Source organism: Amphibalanus amphitrite, unplaced genomic scaffold, assembly GCF_019059575.1.
Source record: "Amphibalanus amphitrite isolate SeventyFive unplaced genomic scaffold, NRLGWU_Aamphi_draft 000849F_arrow, whole genome shotgun sequence".
Classification (NCBI taxonomy): domain Eukaryota; kingdom Metazoa; phylum Arthropoda; class Thecostraca; order Balanomorpha; family Balanidae; genus Amphibalanus; species Amphibalanus amphitrite.
The window spans coordinates 126537-151417 of NW_024882343.1; the positions used below are offsets into that span (position 1 = coordinate 126537).

A 24881-nucleotide genomic window follows, 5' to 3' on the forward strand; every position below is an offset into this window, starting at 1 on the left:
GTGAAATGAGTGGCATACTTATGAAGCTGATTAAACATTGGACATAAAATACCTATATCTAATAACTCCGATGTCTAAAATTCGCCTTCAAGTAAACGGAAAGCGGTACACATGTTTGAAAATCTCCTGTGACCGCCAAAACTGTCCTGTCGCCCGTCTCGCGAGCAGGGTGGCGGGCGGCCGGCGGGTCAGCCGAGCGGGCTGCCGCGCCGTCCCCCCCCCGCCCCAGTGGGGGTGTTTTTGCGCGCACCTGTGTGTGCCGGACCTGACCCCTCTCGCGGCGACGCCCGTCGATAGCTTTGTTCACGGGGAACGTGGTCAGCGCGGCGGGCCCGGTTACGTTTGTTTAGCGCGCTGCGTCCGTCCCGGCGGCCGCTGGCGCGCTGCGTCGCGCCCTATCTCTTTCTTTATCTCCGGTTCGTCGCGTCCAGTTAGTTTGCCTAATACCGTTTGCTTTGCTCCCTCGCTATCTCCCCTGTGTGTGACCCCATTGCCAGTCGTATTTAAACCTGCTGTAAACACCTCCCTCTCTCTGTTCTCTACCAGTCTTCGCGCCGTGCGGTTGTTCGCTCCGCTCGGCTCAGCCTCCACGCAGTGTGGTGGTTTTCTGCCGGCTCTTTGCTCATCGCAATATAGACTGTGAATAAGTGCAGTGGTGTGTCCAAGGAAGTGGTCACCTGGAGCGATTGAGCAAAAGACTTCAAGTTAGCGGCACAGTATACTCAAGTTCCTCTCTGTTCTGCCTCAGTCGTCGAGCCGGGCGGTTGTTCGTTCCGCTCGTCGCAGCCTTCAAGCAGTGTAATTGGTTTGCCGGATCTTGCTCTTTGCAATACAGACTGTGAAATCAGTGCAGTGGTGTGACAAAGGAAGTGATCACCGAGAGCGAGGAGTGAGAGAATCAAGATAGCGGCACAGTATACATTCCAGTTACACTTCACTTCACTTACACTTCAAACGCAGAATTACCCTCCCCCCTATACCTAGCCCGATCGTGCCATCACGGTCTCTATTCCTCACCTCTGTTCACGCCATCGTGGACTCTGTCCTTACGAGCCCTGTCGCGCCAGCGCGACTCTTTAACCTTCCCCGTGTCACGCCATCGTGGCCTCTATCCTTATCTCTCTTAAAGGTAGGTCGGCACAGCCCAAACCTCGCCCGATCGTGCCATCACGGTCTCTATTCCTCCCCTCTGTCCACGCCATCGTGGACTCTGTCCTTACGAGCCCCTGTTGCGCCAGCGCGACTCTTTAACCTTCCCGTGTCACGCCATCGTGGCCTCTATCCTTATCTCTCTTAAAGGTAGGTCGGCACAGCCCAAACCTCGCCCGATCGTGCCATCACGGTCTCTATTCCTCCCCTCCGTCCACGCCATCGTGGACTCTGTCCTTACTAGCCCTTGTTGCGCCAGCGCGACTCTTTAACCTTCCCCGTGTCACGCCATCGTGGCCTCTATCCTTATCTCTTTTAAAGGTAGGCCGGCACAGCCCTAACCTCGCCCGATCGTGCCATCACGGTCTCTATTCCTCACTTCTGTTCACGCCATCGTGGACTCTGTCCTACGAAGCCCCGTTGCGCCAGCGCGACTCTTTAACCTCCCCTCGAGTCACGCCATCGTGGCCTCTATCCCTACTCATCCTTGTACCTGTTATGAGGGTCTGCGTTTCAGTCACCTAAATGCCATGGACCAGTAGCCACGCCCAGTCACACAGAAACAAGATACAGTCCACTATAGAGCGCTCGTGACGCACAGGCACAAACGTCACCGAGTCGGCGCCGGCTGCTGCGTCTGCGACATTTAACTGGTCCTCCGGGCCGGATAGAGCCCGCATCATGTCAGAAACAGAAGGTACAGATCAGCCCGGCGCAGCCGAGCAAGAAGAGAGCGTCCAGGAAGAAGCTCGTCAGGAAGCAGCCAATGAAAACTTGAAACTGCTGCGCCGGAAACGGGGGCAAAAGTTGGCAGCATTCTCACGGGCGTGTCACCGAGCGGAAGCGATCATCGCAGCCCGTGGGAGTCGGTCGCGCCTAGAAGGTTTGTTGGAAACCATTGACTCGACCCTGGAAGGTGTCATCGCAGCAAATGAAGCTTTAGAAGCCTGCCTGACATCTCAAACTGAAAGGGCTGAGGCAGAAGCGTATTGCGCAAAGGCTGAGCACGACAGACAAGAAATCGGGGAAAGAATCACTCAGCACCTTGCTGAGCGCAAAGATGAGGCGCCATCGGAAGCCGGCTCTCATGTGTCTGCCGCTCAAGGAAGCAACACAAGTAACGCCTCGAAAGCTTTGCAAGTTGAAGCAGAAGTCACTGCAAAGTTGAAGTCTTTACGTCTACAGCAGCTGAAGCGCAACCAAGAAGAGGAGCGGCTTCAAGAGAAGCAAGAAGAGGAGAGACGACGAATTCAAGAGAAGCAAGAAGAGGAGAGACGGCGCCAAGAAAAGGAAGCTCAGAGGAGAAAACAGCTACAAGACGCCGTAGATGAAGCTGAAGCCGCCCAGCTAGAAGTCAGTCTGCGCAAAGAGCTCAGCGATGACCTCCAAATGGAAAGAAGAAATGATTTTGAGGATGAGCTGTTCGGAGCCGAAGAAGTTGTGACAAGGAACCGTCAGCTTGAAGTGCAACCAGTATGTGAAGGAGCGATCACCAGAGCGGCCCGTCGAGTGGGAGTGCGTCCTGAAGAGCCAGTTGAAAGATCGGAATCACGCAAGGTGGGAAACGCGACGTCATGGATACAAGGACTGCAAGGCCCGCAGCAGGCGCCGCGCACAGATGGAGCGACCGCGTTTTCTGCCTTCACAAAGAGTATTCCAAAACTAACTCTCCCTACCTTCAGCGGAAAGGCATCAGAATGGCCGAGGTGGGTTGGATTATTCAAGGCACTGGTCCATGACCAACCATCTCTCTCCGACACTGAGAAAATCGCCCACCTACAATCATCTGTAAGTGGTCTGGCACAGCAGACTATATCTGGCATGTTATACGACGGAAATCTCTACCACCAAGCTCTAAAGGCGCTTGAAGAGCGTTTCGGCCAAGACGATGACATCATTAGGCACAACCTCAAAAGCATCTTCAACGCTCCGGACCCACGTGAAGACGACGCAGAATCGCTGGAAAAGTTTCAAGCAACCGTACACTGTGCAGTTACTATTCTTCAGAACACAGGAGCGGACGCAGACCTGAACAGCAGCGACAGCCTACAGCGAACAGTTGAGAAACTACCAAGAGAGCTGAGGCGCGAGTGGGGCAAGTTCTCCTTGGAGCTGAAACCTGGAAGACCGTCGCTTTTGGATGTAGATGCGTGGCTGCAGACTCAAGTCAAGATAAGCAGAAGCTGCCCAAAAGGAAAACAGAGCTCTGAAGAAGCCAGCCGTAAGCACAGGAAGGAGAGCGCCGTTGAGACTGTCAGCAGACAGGCCTTTACCACGGCTGCGAGGCCCATTCAGAAACAGGAATGTTCTCTCTGCGGAGAACACCACAATCTGGATCAGTGCAAGCTGTTCACTGCAAAATCTCCCGACGCCCGGTTGAAGCACGTGTTTGGTGAGCAACGATGTTTCCGGTGCCTGAAGAAGGGCCATCGCGTGAAAGACTGCCGGAAGGCAAAACGCTGTGGGAAGAACGGCTGCAAGTACCGGCACCACGCTCTCCTCCACGGCGGCCAGCCAGTCAGGCCTCAGCCACCCGAAGTGTCAACCGCGGAAACGGAGAGAGAGACTGGTGAAGCAGTTTCGAGGACACGTCTCGCAACCAAGCAGAAGAGGGTCGTGACAGCCTCGGGACACCATCAAGAGGACGAAGGCAATGTTACGCTGCTGCAAGTAGTCTCAGTCCGAGTCTTTGGAAGGACAGGGACCAGAGACACGCTGGCTCTACTAGACCCTGGCGCCCAAACATCCCTATGCAGTCAGAAATTAGCAGACAAGCTGGGCATCTCAGGCGAGCCGCAGGAACTATGCATGCAGACGATTCAAGGTACCGGAAGGGGGCAAGTGGCCAGGAAGCTGGTAATGGAAGTGCAAGGTCTGTCCCCTGAGGCCAGCGAGAAGCGGATAACATTATCCGAGGTGTGGGCCGTACCGAAGATGAACATCTCTGTGCCACGAATCAGCGAACGGCACCGACAAACATGGCGTCATCTGGAGAACCTACATGTGCCAGACTGTTCCAAAGGCGAAGTGCAGCTGCTTCTGGGTGCCAATGTTCTCGAAGCTGTGATCCAGCACGAGGTGAGAGCTGGACCACCAGGGCAGCCAGTCGCCATCCGAACCGACTTCGGCTGGGCCCTGACGGGGGCGGTGCATGCCCTCGTCCAAGAGCCCGCGCAACAGAAAGTATCAGCGGCAGCAGCAGCACCGGGGGCGGTGCATGCTCTCGTCCCAGAGTCTACGCGACAAGCAGCAGCAGCAGCAGCGGCGGCGGCAGCACCGCGAGCGGTGCATGCCCTCGCCCCAGCCACGCAACCGACGGCGGGGCATCAAGAGCGTGTTCGCCGGAGATCCAGCGCTCCTCGCCGACTCCAGCACACTGCCGGCTACGCGACCGCTCGCCCGCATGACCCAGGTGTTCCCGGGACCAGATCGAAGAGTCCGTTCTGTCCAGATCAAGACAGCGGGAGGATAAGCGGGTAGATGGTCGTCGCCCAGATCGCGGTGATGGGAGAACAGTGAGCAAGTGCTGTGAACAGTAATGTAAATATGTGTAAATATGTGGGAACTGCCAATTGCTCGCCCGGTCCGGACTCCGCCCCGTCGAGGCCTTCTACCAGCCGATATATCAGTGGCGGTACAAAGTTTAGTGTTCTCATAGAGTCGAACACGGGGGGCGGGATGTGACCGCCAAAACTGTCCTGTCGCCCGTCTCGCGAGCAGGGTGGCGGGCGGCCGGCGGGTCAGCCGAGCGGGCTGCCGCGCCGTCCCCCCCCCCGCCCCAGTGGGGGTGTTTTTGCGCGCACCTGTGTGTGCCGGACCTGACCCCTCTCGCGGCGACGCCCGTCGATAGCTTTGTTCACGGGGAACGTGGTCAGCGCGGCGGGCCCGGTTACGTTTGTTTAGCGCGCTGCGTCCGTCCCGGCGGCCGCTGGCGCGCTGCGTCGCGCCCTATCTCTTTCTTTATCTCCGGTTCGTCGCGTCCAGTTAGTTTGCCTAATACCGTTTGCTTTGCTCCCTCGCTATCTCCCCTGTGTGTGACCCCATTGCCAGTCGTATTTAAACCTGCTGTAAACACCTCCCTCTCTCTGTTCTCTACCAGTCTTCGCGCCGTGCGGTTGTTCGCTCCGCTCGGCTCAGCCTCCACGCAGTGTGGTGGTTTTCTGCCGGCTCTTTGCTCATCGCAATATAGACTGTGAATAAGTGCAGTGGTGTGTCCAAGGAAGTGGTCACCTGGAGCGATTGAGCAAAAGACTTCAAGTTAGCGGCACAGTATACTCAAGTTCCTCTCTGTTCTGCCTCAGTCGTCGAGCCGGGCGGTTGTTCGTTCCGCTCGTCGCAGCCTTCAAGCAGTGTAATTGGTTTGCCGGATCTTGCTCTTTGCAATACAGACTGTGAAATCAGTGCAGTGGTGTGACAAAGGAAGTGATCACCGAGAGCGAGGAGTGAGAGAATCAAGATAGCGGCACAGTATACATTCCAGTTACACTTCACTTCACTTACACTTCAAACGCAGAATTACCCTCCCCCCTATACCTAGCCCGATCGTGCCATCACGGTCTCTATTCCTCACCTCTGTTCACGCCATCGTGGACTCTGTCCTTACGAGCCCTGTCGCGCCAGCGCGACTCTTTAACCTTCCCCGTGTCACGCCATCGTGGCCTCTATCCTTATCTCTCTTAAAGGTAGGTCGGCACAGCCCAAACCTCGCCCGATCGTGCCATCACGGTCTCTATTCCTCCCCTCTGTCCACGCCATCGTGGACTCTGTCCTTACGAGCCCCTGTTGCGCCAGCGCGACTCTTTAACCTTCCCGTGTCACGCCATCGTGGCCTCTATCCTTATCTCTCTTAAAGGTAGGTCGGCACAGCCCAAACCTCGCCCGATCGTGCCATCACGGTCTCTATTCCTCCCCTCCGTCCACGCCATCGTGGACTCTGTCCTTACTAGCCCTTGTTGCGCCAGCGCGACTCTTTAACCTTCCCCGTGTCACGCCATCGTGGCCTCTATCCTTATCTCTTTTAAAGGTAGGCCGGCACAGCCCTAACCTCGCCCGATCGTGCCATCACGGTCTCTATTCCTCACTTCTGTTCACGCCATCGTGGACTCTGTCCTACGAAGCCCCGTTGCGCCAGCGCGACTCTTTAACCTCCCCTCGAGTCACGCCATCGTGGCCTCTATCCCTACTCATCCTTGTACCTGTTATGAGGGTCTGCGTTTCAGTCACCTAAATGCCATGGACCAGTAGCCACGCCCAGTCACACAGAAACAAGATACAGTCCACTATAGAGCGCTCGTGACGCACAGGCACAAACGTCACCGAGTCGGCGCCGGCTGCTGCGTCTGCGACATCTCCCTTGAAACACACTGGTTAAAGAGGCGATGAAATTGCAACCACCTAAGATAAATCTTGAGTGAGCTTATTTCGACGCCAGCTGTCTGAGCTGGGGCAGCCGTTTGCACCAAGTAAATCGCCTGAGAAAATTATCCTGGTCCGTATTTAGCCCTGGCAGTTCAGCCTAAAGAATAGTACTGAGACCTCCTGCAGAGCAGATATAATTATCGAGCCGATGACGCGCGATTCGATTAGATACTAACCACGTGATTAACGGAGACGGTGGGGATATAAATGGTCCACCGACCTCCTGACGGCGCACTAACCGGGCCGCCAATGCAGCGGGTCGATTAGAGTTATTCAGGATGACGTGACCCGCCTGACCAAGACAAGCACTGGCGCTAATTTAAGACGTGAGTGATAATGCAAATCGTCGGCATGCTCATTCACTTACATTAAGCTATGCATGAAAGCAGGCCACGTGTGTATAGTCACACCATTACTGAAGGCTTGGGCAGCAGGAACTAGGTGAAAAAAATCAATGATGTTCTATAAATAAAGCAGTGATACATAAAATATTGTTTTGAAAAATTATATTATCATGTATAAATCACAACAACGGCATCTTCATTTTAACGATGTGTGAAGGCTATTACGATGACCAAGTGGAAAAATCTTGTAGAAATACATATTAAATCTTATTGAATAAACCTAATGAAATTACCTAATCTAATCTAATTAATCTAACTGATCTAATTATTTAACCTAAATGCATCCAATGGTATACATAATTGATATGATATCAGTACGTATCTAATGAACAGCTGAGGGCTCCAATTATTTTCCCGACATTGACCCACCATATTCCTCAAATTCTCTTACGCAACAATACCCGCCGGGCACAGGGATTCAAGAAGAGCGTTTTACCAGCTGCCGGACATTGGTCACGTGACCACATTTTCCGTTTGACCTTGAGTTGGCACCAGATTTTGTCGACATATGTGGCGCAGCTTATTTTACTGCATTATTTTAGATACTAAATATTTAGACGTGTGGTGGTAAATGATACCGTGCAAATAATATTGAATCATCTGTGACATAGTTACCATTGAAACTTGAATAGCATCAATAAAATACAATTAAACTACTATTACTCTTCCATTGATTTTATTGTGTTTGGCAGGCATAGGTAGAAACCATGAAGAGCTGAGCCTGCAGATTACAGTTGTTCTATTCTATAACTCTTAATAATGCATAAATCAAGGCTACTGAGGGTTGCAAATTTGTTTTTAATAACTTATCTTTAATAACTTATAACCTACCTTCATCTACCATATCTGTAAGAATCTTGCATCAATCATCACCAGACTTCTTAGTTTTTTACATATACCTACCGGCCGCGAGAGTGGGCGGGTACGACTCCCTCGCCCTAATTGAGCTAGCCTCGCGGGAAAAACAAGCATGTGTGCCGTTACGGGACCGGGGACGCAGCGATTGATGCACGGTTCAAAAGTCTCAGGTCAACTGGTGGCCTCTGAGGGTCAGGTCAAGTGCCCCGAGGGCCAAAATACGATTTCGGGTTTTGAGAAATAGCTTTACAAAAAAACGGCGCAGAGTCGCGATTTTAGTACCATCATGCTTGTCATGCTCCGGTGCGTCAAATGGTACACTTTTGTTGGGTGGGGTCAACATAAGGTGTTCACATCGGGTCAAAGTCAGGTCAGAGGCACTCGGGTCACGAAGTTGGTCGGAGGAGGTTATATCGTATATCATTCGATTCGGTAGGTCCTCCCGAGTCTATTGGCGACTTTTCCGACTTGCCAGTTCAATTTTATCAGGAGTTATTGACGAAACAACTTGTGACCTTTCTGACGTCATAAATGACATCACGCTAGGTTAAAGATGCAAAAGTGAAGCATTGGACATTGCAAGAATTGCATGAAATTGCGGTTCCATGTGCTTGAGCTAGGTTTAGATCATTCTCGGCGTCAAAATTACAGTTTCCATATGTTCCCCATTGACTTGTAATTGTGACGTCACGCGATCGGCCTGACCTCATGTGACCTCTAGGAGAAATCCGAGATATACAAGTTTTGAGACTTCTAGAGGATGCTAGGTCCTGTAAGTATCATCTCGCTGTGACAGCTCCTCTGGCACCGAGGGCATTGCGAAGTTTCGGTATGTTGGGACTATTGCAGAAGTTCACGTGTGACGTCATAAGTCAGTGATCTGACCTGAGACGAAAATGCAATTGGTTTCCAAAGATGCGTATGGAAGCAAGGATAAAATGTGCCAAATAGCAGCCCTCTAGCTGTAAGGTGTTTTGAGCTATCGCCAAAAGTCGTGAGTGCGAGCGCTACTGACTCCTCCGGTCAGCCGCCGGGGGTTAGGAGGCGTGCAGGGTATCGGAAAACCACCTGGTACTTAGCGAATTTTGCCGATAAAAATACGTTTCTTATGCCGACTTGTAGCTAAAAGACTACTGAATCTCAAACCAGTCGTATCCTTGCACTAAATGGCTTGGTTTAGACACGATAGGTCTGAAAAGAAAAGGTCCCATGTATTCTCTATGGGCGCCGCGAGGCCGTTGGCACCAGAGTTTCGGGAAGTGCCCTCGCCACAACCGCACGTGCAGATTTGGTCACGTGACCAAGCGCATTTGCCGCCACTGTATTTATATACACTGTGCGTTTTACAACCATCATCATCCGATCGGGTATGCAAACTATGTTATAAAATAAGCGTTACTCGGCTGAACCATGTTAAAACGGCGGTCAGCTGTCCGTGTGACGTCATATGGGCGGTGGTACGGAGAGACTGCAACGCCGTGCGCCGGGCGGGGCGCCAGCGGAAACCTCATTTCGGCACATGAACGTAACACCACGGCTCGACGCGGCGAGCCATCGGCGCTGGAAGTTGTAGCGGCCGGGGTTTTGCAACGCGCCGTGCCCGGCAGGGTTCTGTAATAAGGCGACTTATCATCCCAAGTCCTGGCCATGCGCGATTGTGTTTTGATTCACTGCGCTTGAAAGCTAGAAAAGTGCCGTGTCTTACTGGTATTGCTTCGAAGGTGAGAAAGAGTGCATGGATTTCACCAGAAGATAGCCACATCGCCATAAATTCATTAGACATTTGTGGTGGGCCTTGACACGGAACAAATACGAAGAATTGGTGGTTACAGGATGCAGCACGATATTGCAGACCATTTTTCCGTGTTATCTCTCATTAATCTTCATCAATCTGATATTGCATCGCCAATATCATGACCGCATGGCCGTGCAAGGTCAAATAATTTGATAATGAAACACTTAACCAATGATTTGGTTTGAAAATTGAAAGCATCAAAAGTAGTTAAACTGAACCGGTTCCCAGCCGCAAAGTTTTGACAGTGCATTTTGACAAGGTGCATTTGCTTTTTCATATTTTTGAAATGCCATTATGTAAATGTTTATTACGTTGGTAAGCGGTACATACGATTCATATTCATCAACTCCCTCCCCACTGCACTGAGATGCCCAACCGCCCGCCCCACTAAGCGGCATGGTGACAGCTCCAGCTCCGTGTCACCCTCCCCTCCCCCTCCCCCTCCCCCTCCCCTGGCGGTGGCCCGTCTGACCCGAGCCCGGCGGACCGTGCCACCCGCCTCCCTCCCCTCCCCGCGCCGCGCCGCGCCGGGCCGGGCCGGGCTGGAAAGTGGCCCAGCGTTGCATCACTCTCCGCCGCGCACGCTGGCACAAACAGGGCAGCAAAGGGAGCCGCGCCACAGGTGTGTTTGCCACCGCCGTGGAGCCGCTCTCATAAATATCTCACCCGGGGGAGAGGCGCTGCGCGCGGGCTAGCCACAGCGGCCGCCGACCGCCGCGGGGTGCCCCAGGCGTGGTCGGTGACTCTGCAGGGGGCGACAGAGCCACCGGGGTGAATGGGGCTCTATGGAGCGCGCGCCGGCCGGGAGGTGTTTGCCCGATTGGGTAACGGAGCTGGTGGATCCAGTGCGCTGTGATGCAAATGCGGGAATGTAATTGATTACGTGGAGCGTGTGTGGACATACGAAGGAAAACGCGACTGGGTGCCGGGGAAACTGGTCAGGTAACTAATGATGGTGGGACAAATCGCGAAACAGTCGTATGATGTGTAGGTGGTTAAAGGTAGTGTGCCAGCTTTCTTGGACCGTATGGAGTTAATGGCCCAGATAAGGAGAACCGGATTTTTAGAACTTATCCATACCTTCAAAAATCATGGAAACGTCTTAAATTCTTCAAATTTTGAGTACCCCAGTGCGAAATTCGCCCCGACGGGTTGTCGGTCGTACCCCAACCACATTTCACACCACTATGAACAATAAATGCACACACTGAAATCGCTATTACCGATATGCTCATCCAATCAAGTTTCGATAAACCCGTTCATCATCATCTCCTGCGGTTTCGAACACGCCTGTTAGGTGGCTTCTGATGCTCGTCGAGGTCGGCATAGATATAAAAGACTAGATGGGACATTGGCAGTGTTTTAGTGCGTGCGACTGGCCGCCATGTTTGTGAGGGCGGGAATCTGCGGCGCTGTGTAAACACTACGGGAGGAGGGGGGTATTTGAGACTGATTTTGTGGTATTTTTCGACCGAAAAGTGCTAATCTTTTTTGCTCACGGCATTCTTTGGAATGTGTAGATTGTGGAACAAGTGCTGAAATATGCTTATCTATTGTAATTTGGCTACGTTAGCCTTAGACATGTTGCACTGTTGACGCTGATGAAGAATAGGCGGCACCAAAGGTAGATTTGCTTGGCATGCCTGTTTTAGATTTAATTCAGTTCCCATGTTTTTTTGTGCACACTACAATCCTTTAATTATTCTTGCATGGATAGAGCATCAGTCATATGATTTTTGACAGAAAGCTTACCTAGATAGGTACCAGAACATTGGCAGCGGAAAGCAGACTCATTACCTACACTTGCTTTGCCTGCTCACTTTCTACTGTTGCCTTCAATGGACAATATTTATGAAGTAAGAAGGTTTTATGATTATAGGTTTTAAATAAGTACTTTACTTAATGTCATCAGTTAGTATTAAATAGTAGTTCAGTGCCAAACGAAAAATCCATGCACTATGCCAGATGCCTCGGGGGCTCTTATCCGCTCTGGGTTCAGAGTGCAGTGGCATACCACGCTCACCCTCAACCAGAGCTGATAGATAGTGAAAATGCCAGACGTCGTGATATCTGCACCAGTGAACCGTGTCGCACATTTGATCCCAATAATGAACAGCACAGGGGTGACGTAAAATGTGCGTTAGTTGGAGCACCTAAACTCAGATTGTCATTACCTAATTAGTTTTCACATTGTAAAGCTTAAACTACACTTCATGCTCTTTTGGCTCACCTGTTATCAGTATCAGTAAATAGGGTATTAGTAAATCTGGCGTTACCATCAATGCTAAGTGCTAACAAGTAAATATGAAGTCCAAGGAAGATAAAAATCATAATCTTACTTGACCTAACCTTACCTACTAACCTAACTAACCTACAACCTACAAACCTCAACCTACATACAACCTCCATACCTACAACCTACCCACCTACAACCTACCAACCTTATATGTGCTGACGGTGGCACCAGATTTATGGATACCCTTATTTGTTAGGTACTTCACTCCACTTCTCATTTTATTTGAAGCTCATTTAAATTCTTGTATTTAAGTCTGTGTAAACTATTATTTTAAAAACCTGATGCTTTTCCATGACTGTAATCTCACTGTTTACTATGTGTATTTTGTAGTGTGTACTGTGTGCAAATCCAGTATCCTACACTTGTATGCTACAGGCCTTGTTTTGATCTGACTAACTGTTAATATGTTTCAGCTTTAAAGACTAGTATCTTTTGAAATTGAAATTTGCCTCTCAGTCTCTCAAGAATCAAGATGCCAAATAGATGTGCAGGATTTGATTGCTGACAAACCAGGGATGAGGCTCAAGAGTCAAGAGATCACCCTGCATTGGCAAGTAAAAGCTACAGACTCTTGATTTTTTATATTGTTACAGGTTATCTGTCACCGAGAGCGATTGCTGTAGTTCAATTTCTTGCACCAAAATTGGCAGAATATGACTTCACTGATCACTCTGACGTCATTTACGGCCGACCTATGGTAGCTACACAATTTTTATTTCTATAAAATGTTTCAGATTGATGCAGCCGAAGGTACTGCAAGTTTCGTATTGACACGTCTAGTGGTTTGGAAATATTGCAACAAATATATATATATTTTTTTCAATATATAAATGTAAATATTTTATTGGAGAAAACAGGAGAGGGGCTCTGTAGAGCCCCACCCTCCAGTCATGCGTGGGTAAAGGCCCATCAGTCACTAAAACCAGAATAAGTGCAAAAGATTATTACCAAATGCCCGGAGACTGCTTTACCATTGCCAACATGTGTGTGTGTGTGTGGGGGGGGGGGGTGTGCGTGTGTGTCAACAATGTGTTAACAACAAATACAACACAATTGTGCCTGGCGTATGTTAACACTAAACACTATTAGCCATATTTTATTGATACTAATCGAACCTTCCAGGTGGCTGGAACAACCCCAGTGCCGCACAGTTCTGCGGGATATTCCGGCACCTGCTCCACCGCTGCGGCGTCCGGCCCGGCAGCACAGGGAAAGTGGCAGCCCTCGACCCGACCAGCATCCTGGCAGTCGGTCACACGACCAGCGGACGGGGAGCCAGCCTTACTACCTCGGCCTCCACCACCTCAGACAACGGTGCCACGGCACTCCACATCATCACGGAGCACGACTTCCAGCCTGGGCTGTCGTCTGGTGGGCAACATCGTCACCTACATCGCAGGGTTCGTGGTGAAAAAGGCGCTCGACTCTGTCAGCTGTAGCACCTGTCAGGAGGCCCTGGTGAGCGACATCCAGCCGGACGACATGACACAGCTTTACCACCTCTTCATCATCTCTGCCAGATGAGCTAAGGTGGGGACGGGTTACATGCCTGGGATCTGACTGAGACCCGCTCATACCCTGCCGAAGTGTTGGTGATTTCAGCGGTCAGCTGTCTCTAGCCGGTGTCAGTGAGTGGCGGCCAGCTGCCGCTGGAGTGGGTATCTACCGTCGATAGCTGCTGTGTGGCGGATAGCGTGGATTTGGATGGACACTTCATATTAATGAACAGATCAATGTCTGGCCGATAAAAGACGTATTTTGTCGATGATTGCTTAGTGACTGAGTGGGTCCACTGGCGACCAATGCAGTGGGCGCTGGGTTAACGCCTCGCCTCTTGTGACCGTGTCGATATGTAGCACTGTTAATTGCCGATTCGTTGCCGGGCGTCTCTGCTCCGTGGCTGGCTGATCCGGCACAAACTGGTGTTCGTGGCTGAAGGCGCGGCTACAGTTACACTAGCTCGCCACGTGCCTGTGCGACTATCGTCGGTGCTGTCTGCAAGGGCGATGTCGGTGCCTGTAGGGGGCGCGGATTGATTCAAAGTGAGGAATGGGTCATCGGAGCTCGGGTCAGGTCATGTTCGGCTAAAATAAGCGGATTTTGCGATTTGCCGCATCCGGGTGAATTTCCTTGCCTTCTAGTGCATGTTTATGCATTTTACATGCGTTTTTTTAGTGTTGATGTCTAGATAACGTGCATTTGCCTCGAGGTCAAGGCTGCGCTTCATATGGGCAGTTTTCGGAGCATCTTGCTCATTTTATTCGTAATCCTTAATTATGTTTGCGGATTTGTGCCCGCAAATCATTTTTTTAAAGTAAGATTGACACGGGATTCCAGATCGGCGCCCATAAATACACTTCACATGACCCGCCATGTGTCAAGGCCATCGGAGGTCATCTAAGGTCGCTGACCTTGTATGACCTTATGTGACCCGGTTCGCTAGATTTCGAGATGAGGTTGATTGGGAATGATGTAACCCATTTCGCCGACAGTTCACGCGTTTTGGTCGATTTTATAGCGAAAGATCTCGAACTCCAGTGACTTTACTGGTTCGATTTCCAGTGTTTGACCTGACCTCTGAGTTCACCCGTTGACCTAGTACCCTGAAATTTGGTATCACTGGTTTACTCACATCGCGGACAGCATACCTATTTTTTCCGTTCTTGCTCCGTCGAGGGGCGAACGGCTGGAGTTCACTCCGTTCACCCTGGCTTCCCCTACTCGTAAGACGCTGACAAACTACGAACGGGTCAGGGCTAAAATTGCACTTATTGTCGATCATTGTCCATTGCATACTGCATACATAGATATAAAGTATGGTAGCCATAATGGGAAACGAATTTTATCTTAAATTAGCATGCCAATTGCATCTACCTTCGGTGCCGCATATCCTTTATCAGCGTCTTCAGGGCTATATGTCTAGGGCTGATGTAATTACATTACTATAAATACACATGTTTCTGCCCTTGTTTCACAATCTACTCATTCCAAAGAATGCCATAGGTAAAAAAGATTTAACACTTTTCGGTCGAAAAATACCACAAAATCTGTCCCAAACACCCCTCTCCTCCCATAGTGTTTACACAGCGCCGCAGATTCTCGCCCTCACCAACATGGCGGCCGCTGCTACGTATTCGCGAGTCGCTCCCGACATGGGGGTGCCCTATCTAGTCTTTATATCTATGGAGGTCGGAATTTCCAAATACGCGTGGTGCGTCGGGCCGCGCGCTCTGACTTCGGCCAAGAAAAATGCGTCAGCTGATCATTGTCATTTCTGCCACTTGCGTGTGGTGAAATGGGGTCATAACTTATAAGACGGCTTTTTCATATCAATTATTTTACATAAAATCATATTTCAAACCATAAATAATGTTCGACAGCCAAATAAAAGAAACAATACCAATACGGGCTTACAGTTTAAGGCTCGACATTGTGTTGTCTACGATTAGACAGCTGATAACTCATTCCGGTACGTCGTATGGTCGTAACACTATAATGACCTTTGCTTATTGTCACAAGTGCGCCGCATTCGCCATTGTTGCCCGACGCCTGTTTGCAGGTGAGCCCACTACAGTTGTTATACATATCTAAAAACCGAAAAACTTTTAGGCGAAAAAGGCACTATTCCAGGCCCATTTTTGATTTTTTTTGCGATATTAGGTAAAAACAGAAGCTTCTTATCCTAGGAAAAATAAGATGGGAAATCTTTCAAAGGTGGCACACTACCTTTAATCACTGTGTGAATGAAAACACACAGACTGATTAATGTGTTTGCTATCATTTGTAAACGGTAGGAGATATTCAAATTTTCTCTCTTCATTAATCACAACAGAAATTGAATGTTTCCTTCAAACGTTTTCTCTCGCTCTGTTCCCATGGGATTTACTTGTAGTTCGTCATAACTCAGGTAGTTTGTTTTACTATCAAAAAACAATACCATATAGTCATTAGGCAGTAAAGTAACCATTCAACTCAGTGCTTCGTGTGCAAAGTGGTGCAACCTTTTCTGCACTCTAGCTTGAACAAATAGAAACGTTTTATCTTGCTAGTTTTTAAGCCAGCATTCGGTTACAAGAGAGCGCGCCTCTTGTTTTCTTGCGTGCCTGTCATCCGACACCGTCCGTAACCCAACCCGACCGTCTATGGAACCACAAACAACCACAACAGAGCCATTGAGACTGTCTCAGGCAGCCCTCCCGGTGATCCCGATCACAGACAATACTCTCACAGATCATGACCTGCGGACAATATCCGGGCCTGATCCGGGTCTCCCAGACCGTTCTCGCTCCTCGGCCACTCGCAGTCCTGCGCGATGAATTATGCATGCCCCCGTGGCGACCGGTCGACACTGGATGCTCACACTGTTTGTGTAGGTCAGAGATCGCGAGAGCATATGCTTGACTCCACGGGTCATCCTGCGCAGGCACGTAGCCTCCAGATGGCTCATTGCGTTTTCCCGCGGAGACACTGTGGGAAAAGATGTTTAGTAGATGGCTTTTACCGTCTCTCGACAGTCTGTTGTGGTTCTCAGTATTTCGCTGGTGACCCGTACTTACTCTCGACTCGACATTCCATACCGCCCTAGCCCATTTCGTCCCTGCTGTCCCTGTGCCTTTCAGCGATCCGTAGCGTCTTTTTCCCTACGTGTAGCGTCTCTCCAAAGCCCCAGCGATCTGTGGTGATAATGGGAGCTCCGGGGTCGGCCGATCGCGGGATCAGTAAGATCGGGACTGAGTCGCGGCGGAGAGCGTAAACAGCTATTGTGGTCGGCAGTCTAGTGGGTGAGACGGCGTCCCAACTGCAGACGGCGGTTTGGGAGAGATCACCACTCTTCAGAGGTCGTGTCAATACAGCCGCAGGTGAGAGGGAAGAGGCGAAGAGAGAGAGAAAGAGAGAGACAGAGAGAGAGAGAGATAAAGAGAGACAGAGACAGAGACAGAGACAGAGACAGAGACAGAGAGAGAGAGAGAGAGAGAGAGAGAGAGAGAGAGAGAGAGAGAGAGAGAGAGAGAGAGAGAGAGAGAGAGAGAGAGAGAGAGAGAGAGAGAGAGAGAGAGAGAGAGAGAGAGAGAGAAAGAAGAGAGAGAGACCACAGCAGGAGGTTGAGGTTGGGGGCGTTGTCGACACAGTAGTTCCACCTGCCACATACTTGTCACCAGCCCAACAAGAAAAACAACTGCAATTATGGCGACGCCCTCCGTGTTCTGGGGCAGGTCAGCCATGGAGATATAACTTAACTAGAGGTCACAGGTGAGACTGCAACGGCAACAAACTGTTGTACCTGCCAGCATTTCTCAGTTTAAGTGACGGTGTGGGCCGTGCTCTACGGTAATGAAGACGAATTGGGACTCTCCATCGTGAAACTCCAGGTGTCTCGGACAACACAGCTGCAAACAATCCCCGTTCAAAACAGAACAACACCATGACCCTCTGTTTTTGTGCAGGTACCGCGGCGTCTCATGTGACTGCCGGCGACCGTTCCACCAGAGTTGGCGAGGCCATGTCCGATTCATATCTCCATGGGAGACGGGACACTTGACAGAGGCCACCTATCGCCCTGGATGAAAACAGCGGTGATGAGTCGTCTGTTTTCATTTTCATTCGTCAACAAAAGTCAGGGGAAAATGTTTAGCTCGCTTCAGCAGAATATCACCACTATCATCAATTCACAACACAGGGCGACAAGTAAAATTTAAGTGCAGCTTCACTTGCTTTGTCGTGCCATTGAACGAGTGTAAAATAATTATCTTTATATTTAATTCCATCATTTCTAGCAGTTCATTAACCCGCGCCCTGCTGGGGGGGGTGTTTGAACACCCCCCCTTGTGGTTTTTCGCGAATATCTCAAAAACGGCGGCGCGGAGCGCCGCCGTTTTTGGTACACCTTATCATACATCAATTCTACACATGTTGTGAAAATTTCAGACCAAGGTCATTCAAGGTCAGGTCACCAGGTCACTTGAAGTGACCTCACCTCATAAAAAGTTTCAATGTCTGTCATAGCTACACCGAGTGACCGATCGCTTTGAAACTTTCAGCGATTGCTAAGAGCAATAGCATGTACAAAATGTATATCTCAGAATTTTGATATCGATGACCTAAGGTCAGGTCAATTTTGCGACCTCCCCATTATAAGTCAATGGGAGAAAATTGAAATGCGCCTCTTTTGGACGAAAGACATTATAAACACTCCCAAACACTGAATTACAAGTGGTTTAGACACACTAAACATGAAAATGGTGTCCGTGACCCCTGTTTATGTCCTGAGGTCATCTTAGGTCACGAATGGTATCTAACAGTTTTTCGCAAATAACTTTTGATAGAGGCATGCTAGAGCGATGAAAACGCCTTAGCTGTGTTCAGCTCGACGATACGGATCGACTGATATGCAACATGACCCTTTCCGGTCAGGTCATGACCTTGACCTGAGGTCAAATTTTCAAGTTGACCTTTCAAGGTCAAGTTATAGTTCATTCGATGCGTCTTGACGAGAGGAACACGATGCCGGTAAAAGTAAGCTCGTACAAGGCTTGGGTCAAAAGTTATTGCAGAAAAACTGTTTCCGAAAAAATCGGCTATTTTTGCAGTTTTTGCCCCCTGCAGGCAAAACCGTTGACGTTAGGTCAAATCTGAGAACATTACTCAGAAAGGGCGTTAATAGGGCTATCGAATGCGCTTTTCCGCGGCGCTGTAGCTCTATTGGTTCCCGAGTTATGCGTTGGCTTCTTGGAAATTGTCGACATTCGACCTGGAAATCGGCGAAATTTTGCCTTCAATGACCTCTGGTGACCTGACCTTTGACCTGACCAAAAAATTGACCGAAGTGATTTCCTCATTATTTTTTACGCTCTTTCGAACGCCGCCTTCCGCGTATCGCTACGTGGCCCAGGAGCCGAGTTAGAAGGGGGGGGTGTTCAAACACCCCCCCCCCAGCAGGGCGTGGAAATCCAGGACCCCCAGCAGGGCGCGGGTTAAACTGAGAGCGGTATTTTCCAGTTTCGTTTGACACTTCTGCGAGGCACTTCTGGTATGTAAAGTCAGCCGGTGACTAGTAGACCGGTTCCCAGTCGACTGCAAGTTCAACTTATGACGGGTCGTCTCATCTTGGCAGCATCCGCCATAGAGCAGTTCCCACGAGATGTGAAAACAGCCGCAGCGAACAATGGAGGCTCAGGTGCTGAGCTTTGGACGAGACCAGGACTAACGTGGCTGGAAGTGCACTTTTCAGATGGCGTAGACAAAGAATGTTTAACCTTGAATGGTTCAATGCTGCTAGAAGAGTTCCCACATGCTCTTATGCAGTATTTTTGCTTGGACACAACCGCAAAGTATTGTACTCTGCACAACACAGCCACCCTTTGAGTCAGCGAGTGTGCGCACGTTGGATAGTATCAATGGGACTTTGCCTTTGACTCGAACACACCAAAGCGACCACAAGTTGCGGGGTTCTGGTGAGAGACTGTGACACGCCATCACGTCGTCAAACCCTCCGGGAGAGCGGACAGGGTCGAAGGTCAGAAGCGTCGCCTCTCCTCTCCACTCGGAGGTGACAGCTGTCTGGTACCGGCGACAGCACAGTGAACTTTGACGACACACACCGTCTCCTCCCGTGTGCCTCTCTCTCTCCCTCTCTCTCTCTCTCTCTCTCTCTCTCTCTCTCTCTCTCTCTCTCTCTCTCTCTCTCTCTCTCCCTCCCTCTCTTCTTCTGTCTCCACTTAGCTACTCTTCCATGAAAACCCACCGGACGCCGGTATTTCAGGCTGGGCAGAGAATGACATCTGATTCTGGTTCCCACCGAGTCACAGCAGGTCTCACCAGGTCACACCAGGTCACACCAGGTCACAGCGGGTCGCCAGGTCACGCCGGAGGCCCGCCGCCGGCCACCGGTGGGTACGTGCGCGCGGTCGCGGTGACAGGGCCACAGAGGCCACCACCGCGGCGGTCTCTCAGCAGCCCTCACACCCAATGTGGGTCGAGCACCGGCTGAGAGAGGGCTCACACCGTGAGACGAGGCGCGGCGCGGCGCCCTCGAGCCGGCCTGAAGAGCCGACCTCAGGTCATGGCCTGGCGCGGCGCAAACCCATGCACGGGTGAGGTTTCACTTTCATGGCGGCTGATGCAGGTCACCGGAGCGGCCGCCCGGGGTGAACAGAAGCGCCGGTGACTGACAGTTCAATCTGGCCCGGGGTACGATACCCTCTCCGGAGATACTATCTGGAATATGCTACGCAGAAGGCATGACGGTGCTCTATTGTTCCTAATGGACGACATGCGGAGCCGAGATGATGTGATTTGACAGAACGATGGATCGGAGGCCGTCCTGCGTCGGCCCCTCCGGCCCAGATACGAGCCAAGCTTGTTCAAAGCTATTAAAATTCAATGCTTGTGCCCTGGTGGAACAATGAAATGTTCTTCATAATCAATACGGTCATCATATGCACGAAGCTTTTAATTTCGCTGCTCATCAAGTGCAGTTATGTCGGTCTGCAGTTAGGGCAAATCAGCGTTTGAGCCGAGCAAGGCCGCCCTTCTAATTAACTGCATCCCAATCACCGATTCATAGACTGTAATTACTGCCATTGATACTCGGCCCTATCGGTAAGATGTCAGCGGGCGGTCGTAAAAATATTGGCAGAGCTTCAACACATTGGTCGTTGCATAACATGAACGTTGGACAATGGATATGGGACCACTCCAAGGGTCATGCTGCGCTTAGGAACCGAAAATTCATGGTGGCTATGACAAATGCTCTTTGAGAACACATTTACCAAGCACGCTGTCACTGGTGACCTAGTTGGTGCATTTCGATTGTCGTTGTTTTCTATATATTTCTACTGACGTGCGTTACAGCATAAGCACTTGTTTAAAAGTGAGCTTTGGTGAAGCGTAAGTGGCGACTTCTTTGACGACCTCTCAGGCGCAGCGTACCGTTTTGAAACGATCCACGGCGATGAGAAAATGAAACTTGAGAGCTCGAGGCGTGAAAGCGGCCATAAAAGTAATTGCAAACTGGAAGGTAAAACAGGCCGCCGCCATAGCTTGGCACTAACGGACTTTGCGGACAAGAAGGAAGGCAACACGCAACTCCACTCGCCTTATCTTCAGGCTTTACCTGCAGTTTGATCTTATCTGACGGTAACTATGGCTGAGCGGGCGGCATTCCGTGCCGTTTTTCTCCTCTGTTTGCCCTCCTGCTGGGTGTTGACGCACCCCGCCGCGTGCATGTGTATGTCTGTGTGCGGTCGTGAAGAACCGCTAAGCTGAGGGGATGGAAGTCGGGTGGCCACGTCAGCGGACCACCTGGACTTCATCATCACAGCATACCCCGCCATCGGAGCCGACATTTAACAGCCGGCCCCCGGCGGACCCACGGTAATCAACGTGGGAAGGCTCGGCACGGAACGGGCACGGAGCGAGCACGGAACGGGCACAGAATGGGCACGGGACCACACGAGAGAGACAGAGATCGACGCGGGGAAACACCGGAGTCGACCCTTATGCTAATCGAATCATCTCGGCCAAACCTACACCTCACGTTCTTCTCTGATGGGTTCTCGCGGAAAACACCGGGACTGCCCCGGGCGTGACAGACACCACAAAACCTGCCACTCTGAGGTGACTGAAGCGACGGGTTTATGGTGCGCCTCCGGATTAGAGCTGCCTCTTTTTTGGAGGTCAGACATGTATCCCGGGACGCTGGCATTTGTGTGGATTTCAGCCCATAACCAGTTTGTGCCAAGATGTTACGTCAAAGCTGGCTAGACTGGCCTCAGTGACAACTGAGCTGAACAACCATTTATGCTGCTAAAAAGTAGGTATCTAAAATTATAAATAACAATTGTGTCGCGTTATAAAAAGGCACTGTGTGGCACATTCTACAGTTTGCTGTCGAGTAATGCAGTTCGATAAGCCTCCACAGCATAAAGCCCACAGCTACAATTCAACTGCAATTCGTATCCGCTGCCTCGGCCAGCTTTCTCAAACGAGTGCGGAAATCTCTGCCGTCACCACTGCGGTCACATCCGCTTGCATCAGTCGCGACTGACCGCCCGACCACCCCGGGCACCGTCGCCTCTGCGGTCCGGTTCCGTTACCCAGTCCGAGCGCCGGGTCCCACCGTCTCAGCTGCGTCCGCAGCGGATCGCACACCGCGGCGGCTTTTTACCCCGCCGCCTAAGGTCGTACAACTGTTCTGTGCGCCTCTGCACACGCATGTGCACGGCAGTCACGGCCGTCCGGCGGCCGCGCGCAGCAGATACGCCCAGACCGGCAAAAAGCCAGCCAGAATACGGAAGGGCGGGAGGAGCTGGATTGAACGCCAACCTGACAAACAGGTGAGCTACTGACGAACGGATAGCGAGCTGAATGGCGGAGAGAGCTATAACTGATGAACAAACTGACGGGTAAGCGAACGGACGAATGACCTGAAGCGAGCTAACTGACGACGAGCTAAATGTCGGCGAGTTAAATGACAGGTGAGCTTACATACAGGTGGGCGAGCTAAATGATAAGTGAGGTGAATGTCGGACGAGCCAACTGACGAGTTTGTCGCTGAGCTGGCCTGGAGAGTGGGCTAGCTTTCTCGCGGCACGGCGGCGGCGGCGTTCGCGGTCCGACTGACAGTTTCTCCCGGTCGGAGCGGCCGGCGCACGTGCTGGGAGCGCGGGGCGAGGGCTCGGAGCTCACCTGTACCGGGCGCTGTCCAAAGACCCAGGGCGAGCAGCAGCAGCGGCAGCGACAGCCGGCGCGCGGCCGACCGGCCCGACGTCATGGTGGATGTTGGAGTGATCACGGACGGCAGAACACGGTCTGGTCTAACGAGCTGTCAACGGCAGACACCGGCACTCATCGGCGCGCAGCGAGACGCAGCCACGGCGGCGGCGCGCAGACAACTGAGCGGCGGCCGCCGCCGCCCCCGCACCGCGCCGGGGAGTCGCGCGCGCCGCCGCACCGGACCAATCGGATCGGACCGGACCGACGGACCGGTGTCGGTCCCGGCCCGGCCGGCGACACCGTGTCACAGCGCGTGTCGACCGCGTGCTGGAACGCCGGGCGGCCGGTATAGATCACTGTCCGGCTGCACGCTGATGCATGTTATCAATCGTTTGACATGTCTGACCCCCCGTCAGAACACGTGCCGAGACGAGGGGGCTGAGCCCGTCCCAGCATGGCTAGCCCCCCCGTCTAAACTGTCTCTCACTTGACATATCACCCTGCCTGCCAATGTGCCCAATTGACCAGCGACCTGACCATTGTCTCGCTCTCTGCCCTCGTGCGTTTCTTCCTGTTCATGTCGTATACCCTTCCCAATTATTTTCTGTTCGCTGGTGCTCCCTTTTTGTTCTTATTTGTAGTCTCCTGATATCAGTTTTATCTGTCTTGTCTTCTGGAACCTTTCTTCTGAGTAAAAACATCTTTTCACGAATATTGGGAAGACGATTTGACAAATTATGATGAATTGCACAGCAGCCATAGTCTCAAAACGTCTCCAACAGTTGACATGAGCAATTGCAAACATGATGCCTGATATAGTCATTTGTTCTTGCTGATAGCTCTCATTCATAACTGAACGGAAGTGATAAAGCTGCATTTTCAGGAAATTCACATCAGTGATAGGAGGAATGTTTCCTTGTGGCCTATGCTAATTTTTATGCAGCCTGTTAGCCAAGTTACGACGCTGTGGGCTAATAAGGTGGGAACGAGGACCCTTTATGCGGTGACCGAAATAGCGTGCCTGTAACACGATAGTGGTCATCAGCGGACTATAAATAGCATTAATCATGGGCTAAATTTGATGTATAGCACTGAAAAAATGGCCGTCCAGTCCAGTACTGACTTCGCATATAAATTTAATGTGGAGTGTCATGGCTAAGCATTCAACCTGACGCAAGACGCAATATGGATTTAATGCTTAAAGGTTACAAGAACAGTTTCCTATATCTTTAAATAATAATTTGCGTCAATTATTATCACAATGACAATTTGTTTGGCTACATCAGTTGATGCGGGAGCACATATTTGTCTCGCTGGCAAACTGTCGTATTTATCTCGAGGAAGGTTGATGGCATTATCATACAGGGATAAACACCATGACTGTCCATTTTTCCCCACAGAAGGCATGCAACGAAAACAATATTTCCTTCCGCCGCCAACCGGTATCAGAACAAAACTCATGCTTACTTGGGTGGCAAGCGCACAACCGTTTTACCGCGGTAGACAGCGATAAAGCATAACGTTTCATGTCGGCACATGGGCTCAGTTTCGATAATCCAAATATGTTCTTTGAATAGTTAGTACTCCATGTTCGGTTAAGCTAGTTGTTTCTTGAAGGGTCAATAAAGGGTCATAGTATGTTGGGATAAAGAGAGACAGTTAGTTCAGTTGTTCTGAAGGGGACCAATCCAAACGAACTAATGGCAGCGGCACCAAGGCATGGCTCTCGGTCACCCGGGGGACTTTGCCACAGCGGATTCAGGATTTCATCTGCAATGTTTTCCCGGATATCTAACTGGAGCCACCTTTGGACCAGAAATGTTATGTTTATCAAACTTGGTTGATACCTATATACGCGTACTCTCAATAAGCTATCCTTCCTTTACATTTGTAATGGCCGCATTATATAACGAGTAGCGACCGTTATATAATGGAAGGTAGGCATTGCACAAGGCATGATGATAATCTCTTGCTCTTACAGGCGTCAGATATCCTAATACCTTTGGGATCACGTTAGGGTCAGGCCGCTTCCTGCTTTAGTGGTATAAAATTCTTCAATTTTATAGTAATGTTTAACGTTTAATTTAATTAAGAAATCAGCACCGTCAAAATCAAAAATCAATGTTCTCATTTGACATTTCATTCCATATCTACATCCATTAAAATATAAATGTACCTACTAGTAGAAATAACTGAATGAATTATGTTTTATTTGCCCTATCTTTTGTTCACCAGGGAGCAGTCGATA

At 50.7% G+C, this 24881-nt stretch overlaps 2 protein-coding genes and 1 long non-coding RNA gene across 3 annotated transcripts in view; 2 read left to right on the top strand and 1 right to left on the bottom strand.

Moving 5' to 3' along the window:
- Positions 1-22814, bottom strand: part of LOC122367074 (dual oxidase-like) — a 65562-nt gene extending 42748 nt beyond the window's left edge. The window contains exon 1 of the mRNA XM_043339858.1: positions 22607-22814. Within this exon, the coding sequence (XP_043195793.1) occupies positions 22607-22691 (85 nt within the window). The 5' untranslated portion in view covers positions 22692-22814. The remainder of the gene's footprint in view (positions 1-22606) is intronic.
- On the top strand, positions 133-5550 carry LOC122367076. Its single transcript, XM_043339859.1, has 2 exons — positions 133-798; positions 2832-5550. The coding sequence occupies exon 2, from the start codon at positions 2971-2973 to the stop codon at positions 4627-4629; it is 1659 nt and encodes a 552-aa protein (XP_043195794.1). The 5' UTR covers positions 133-798; positions 2832-2970; the 3' UTR covers positions 4630-5550.
- LOC122367077 lies at positions 11047-14135 on the top strand. Its single transcript, XR_006253992.1, has 3 exons — positions 11047-11248; positions 12334-12474; positions 13043-14135. It is a non-coding gene; the product is annotated as an uncharacterized LOC122367077 (long non-coding RNA).
- Positions 22815-24881: the final 2067 nt, after the last annotated feature.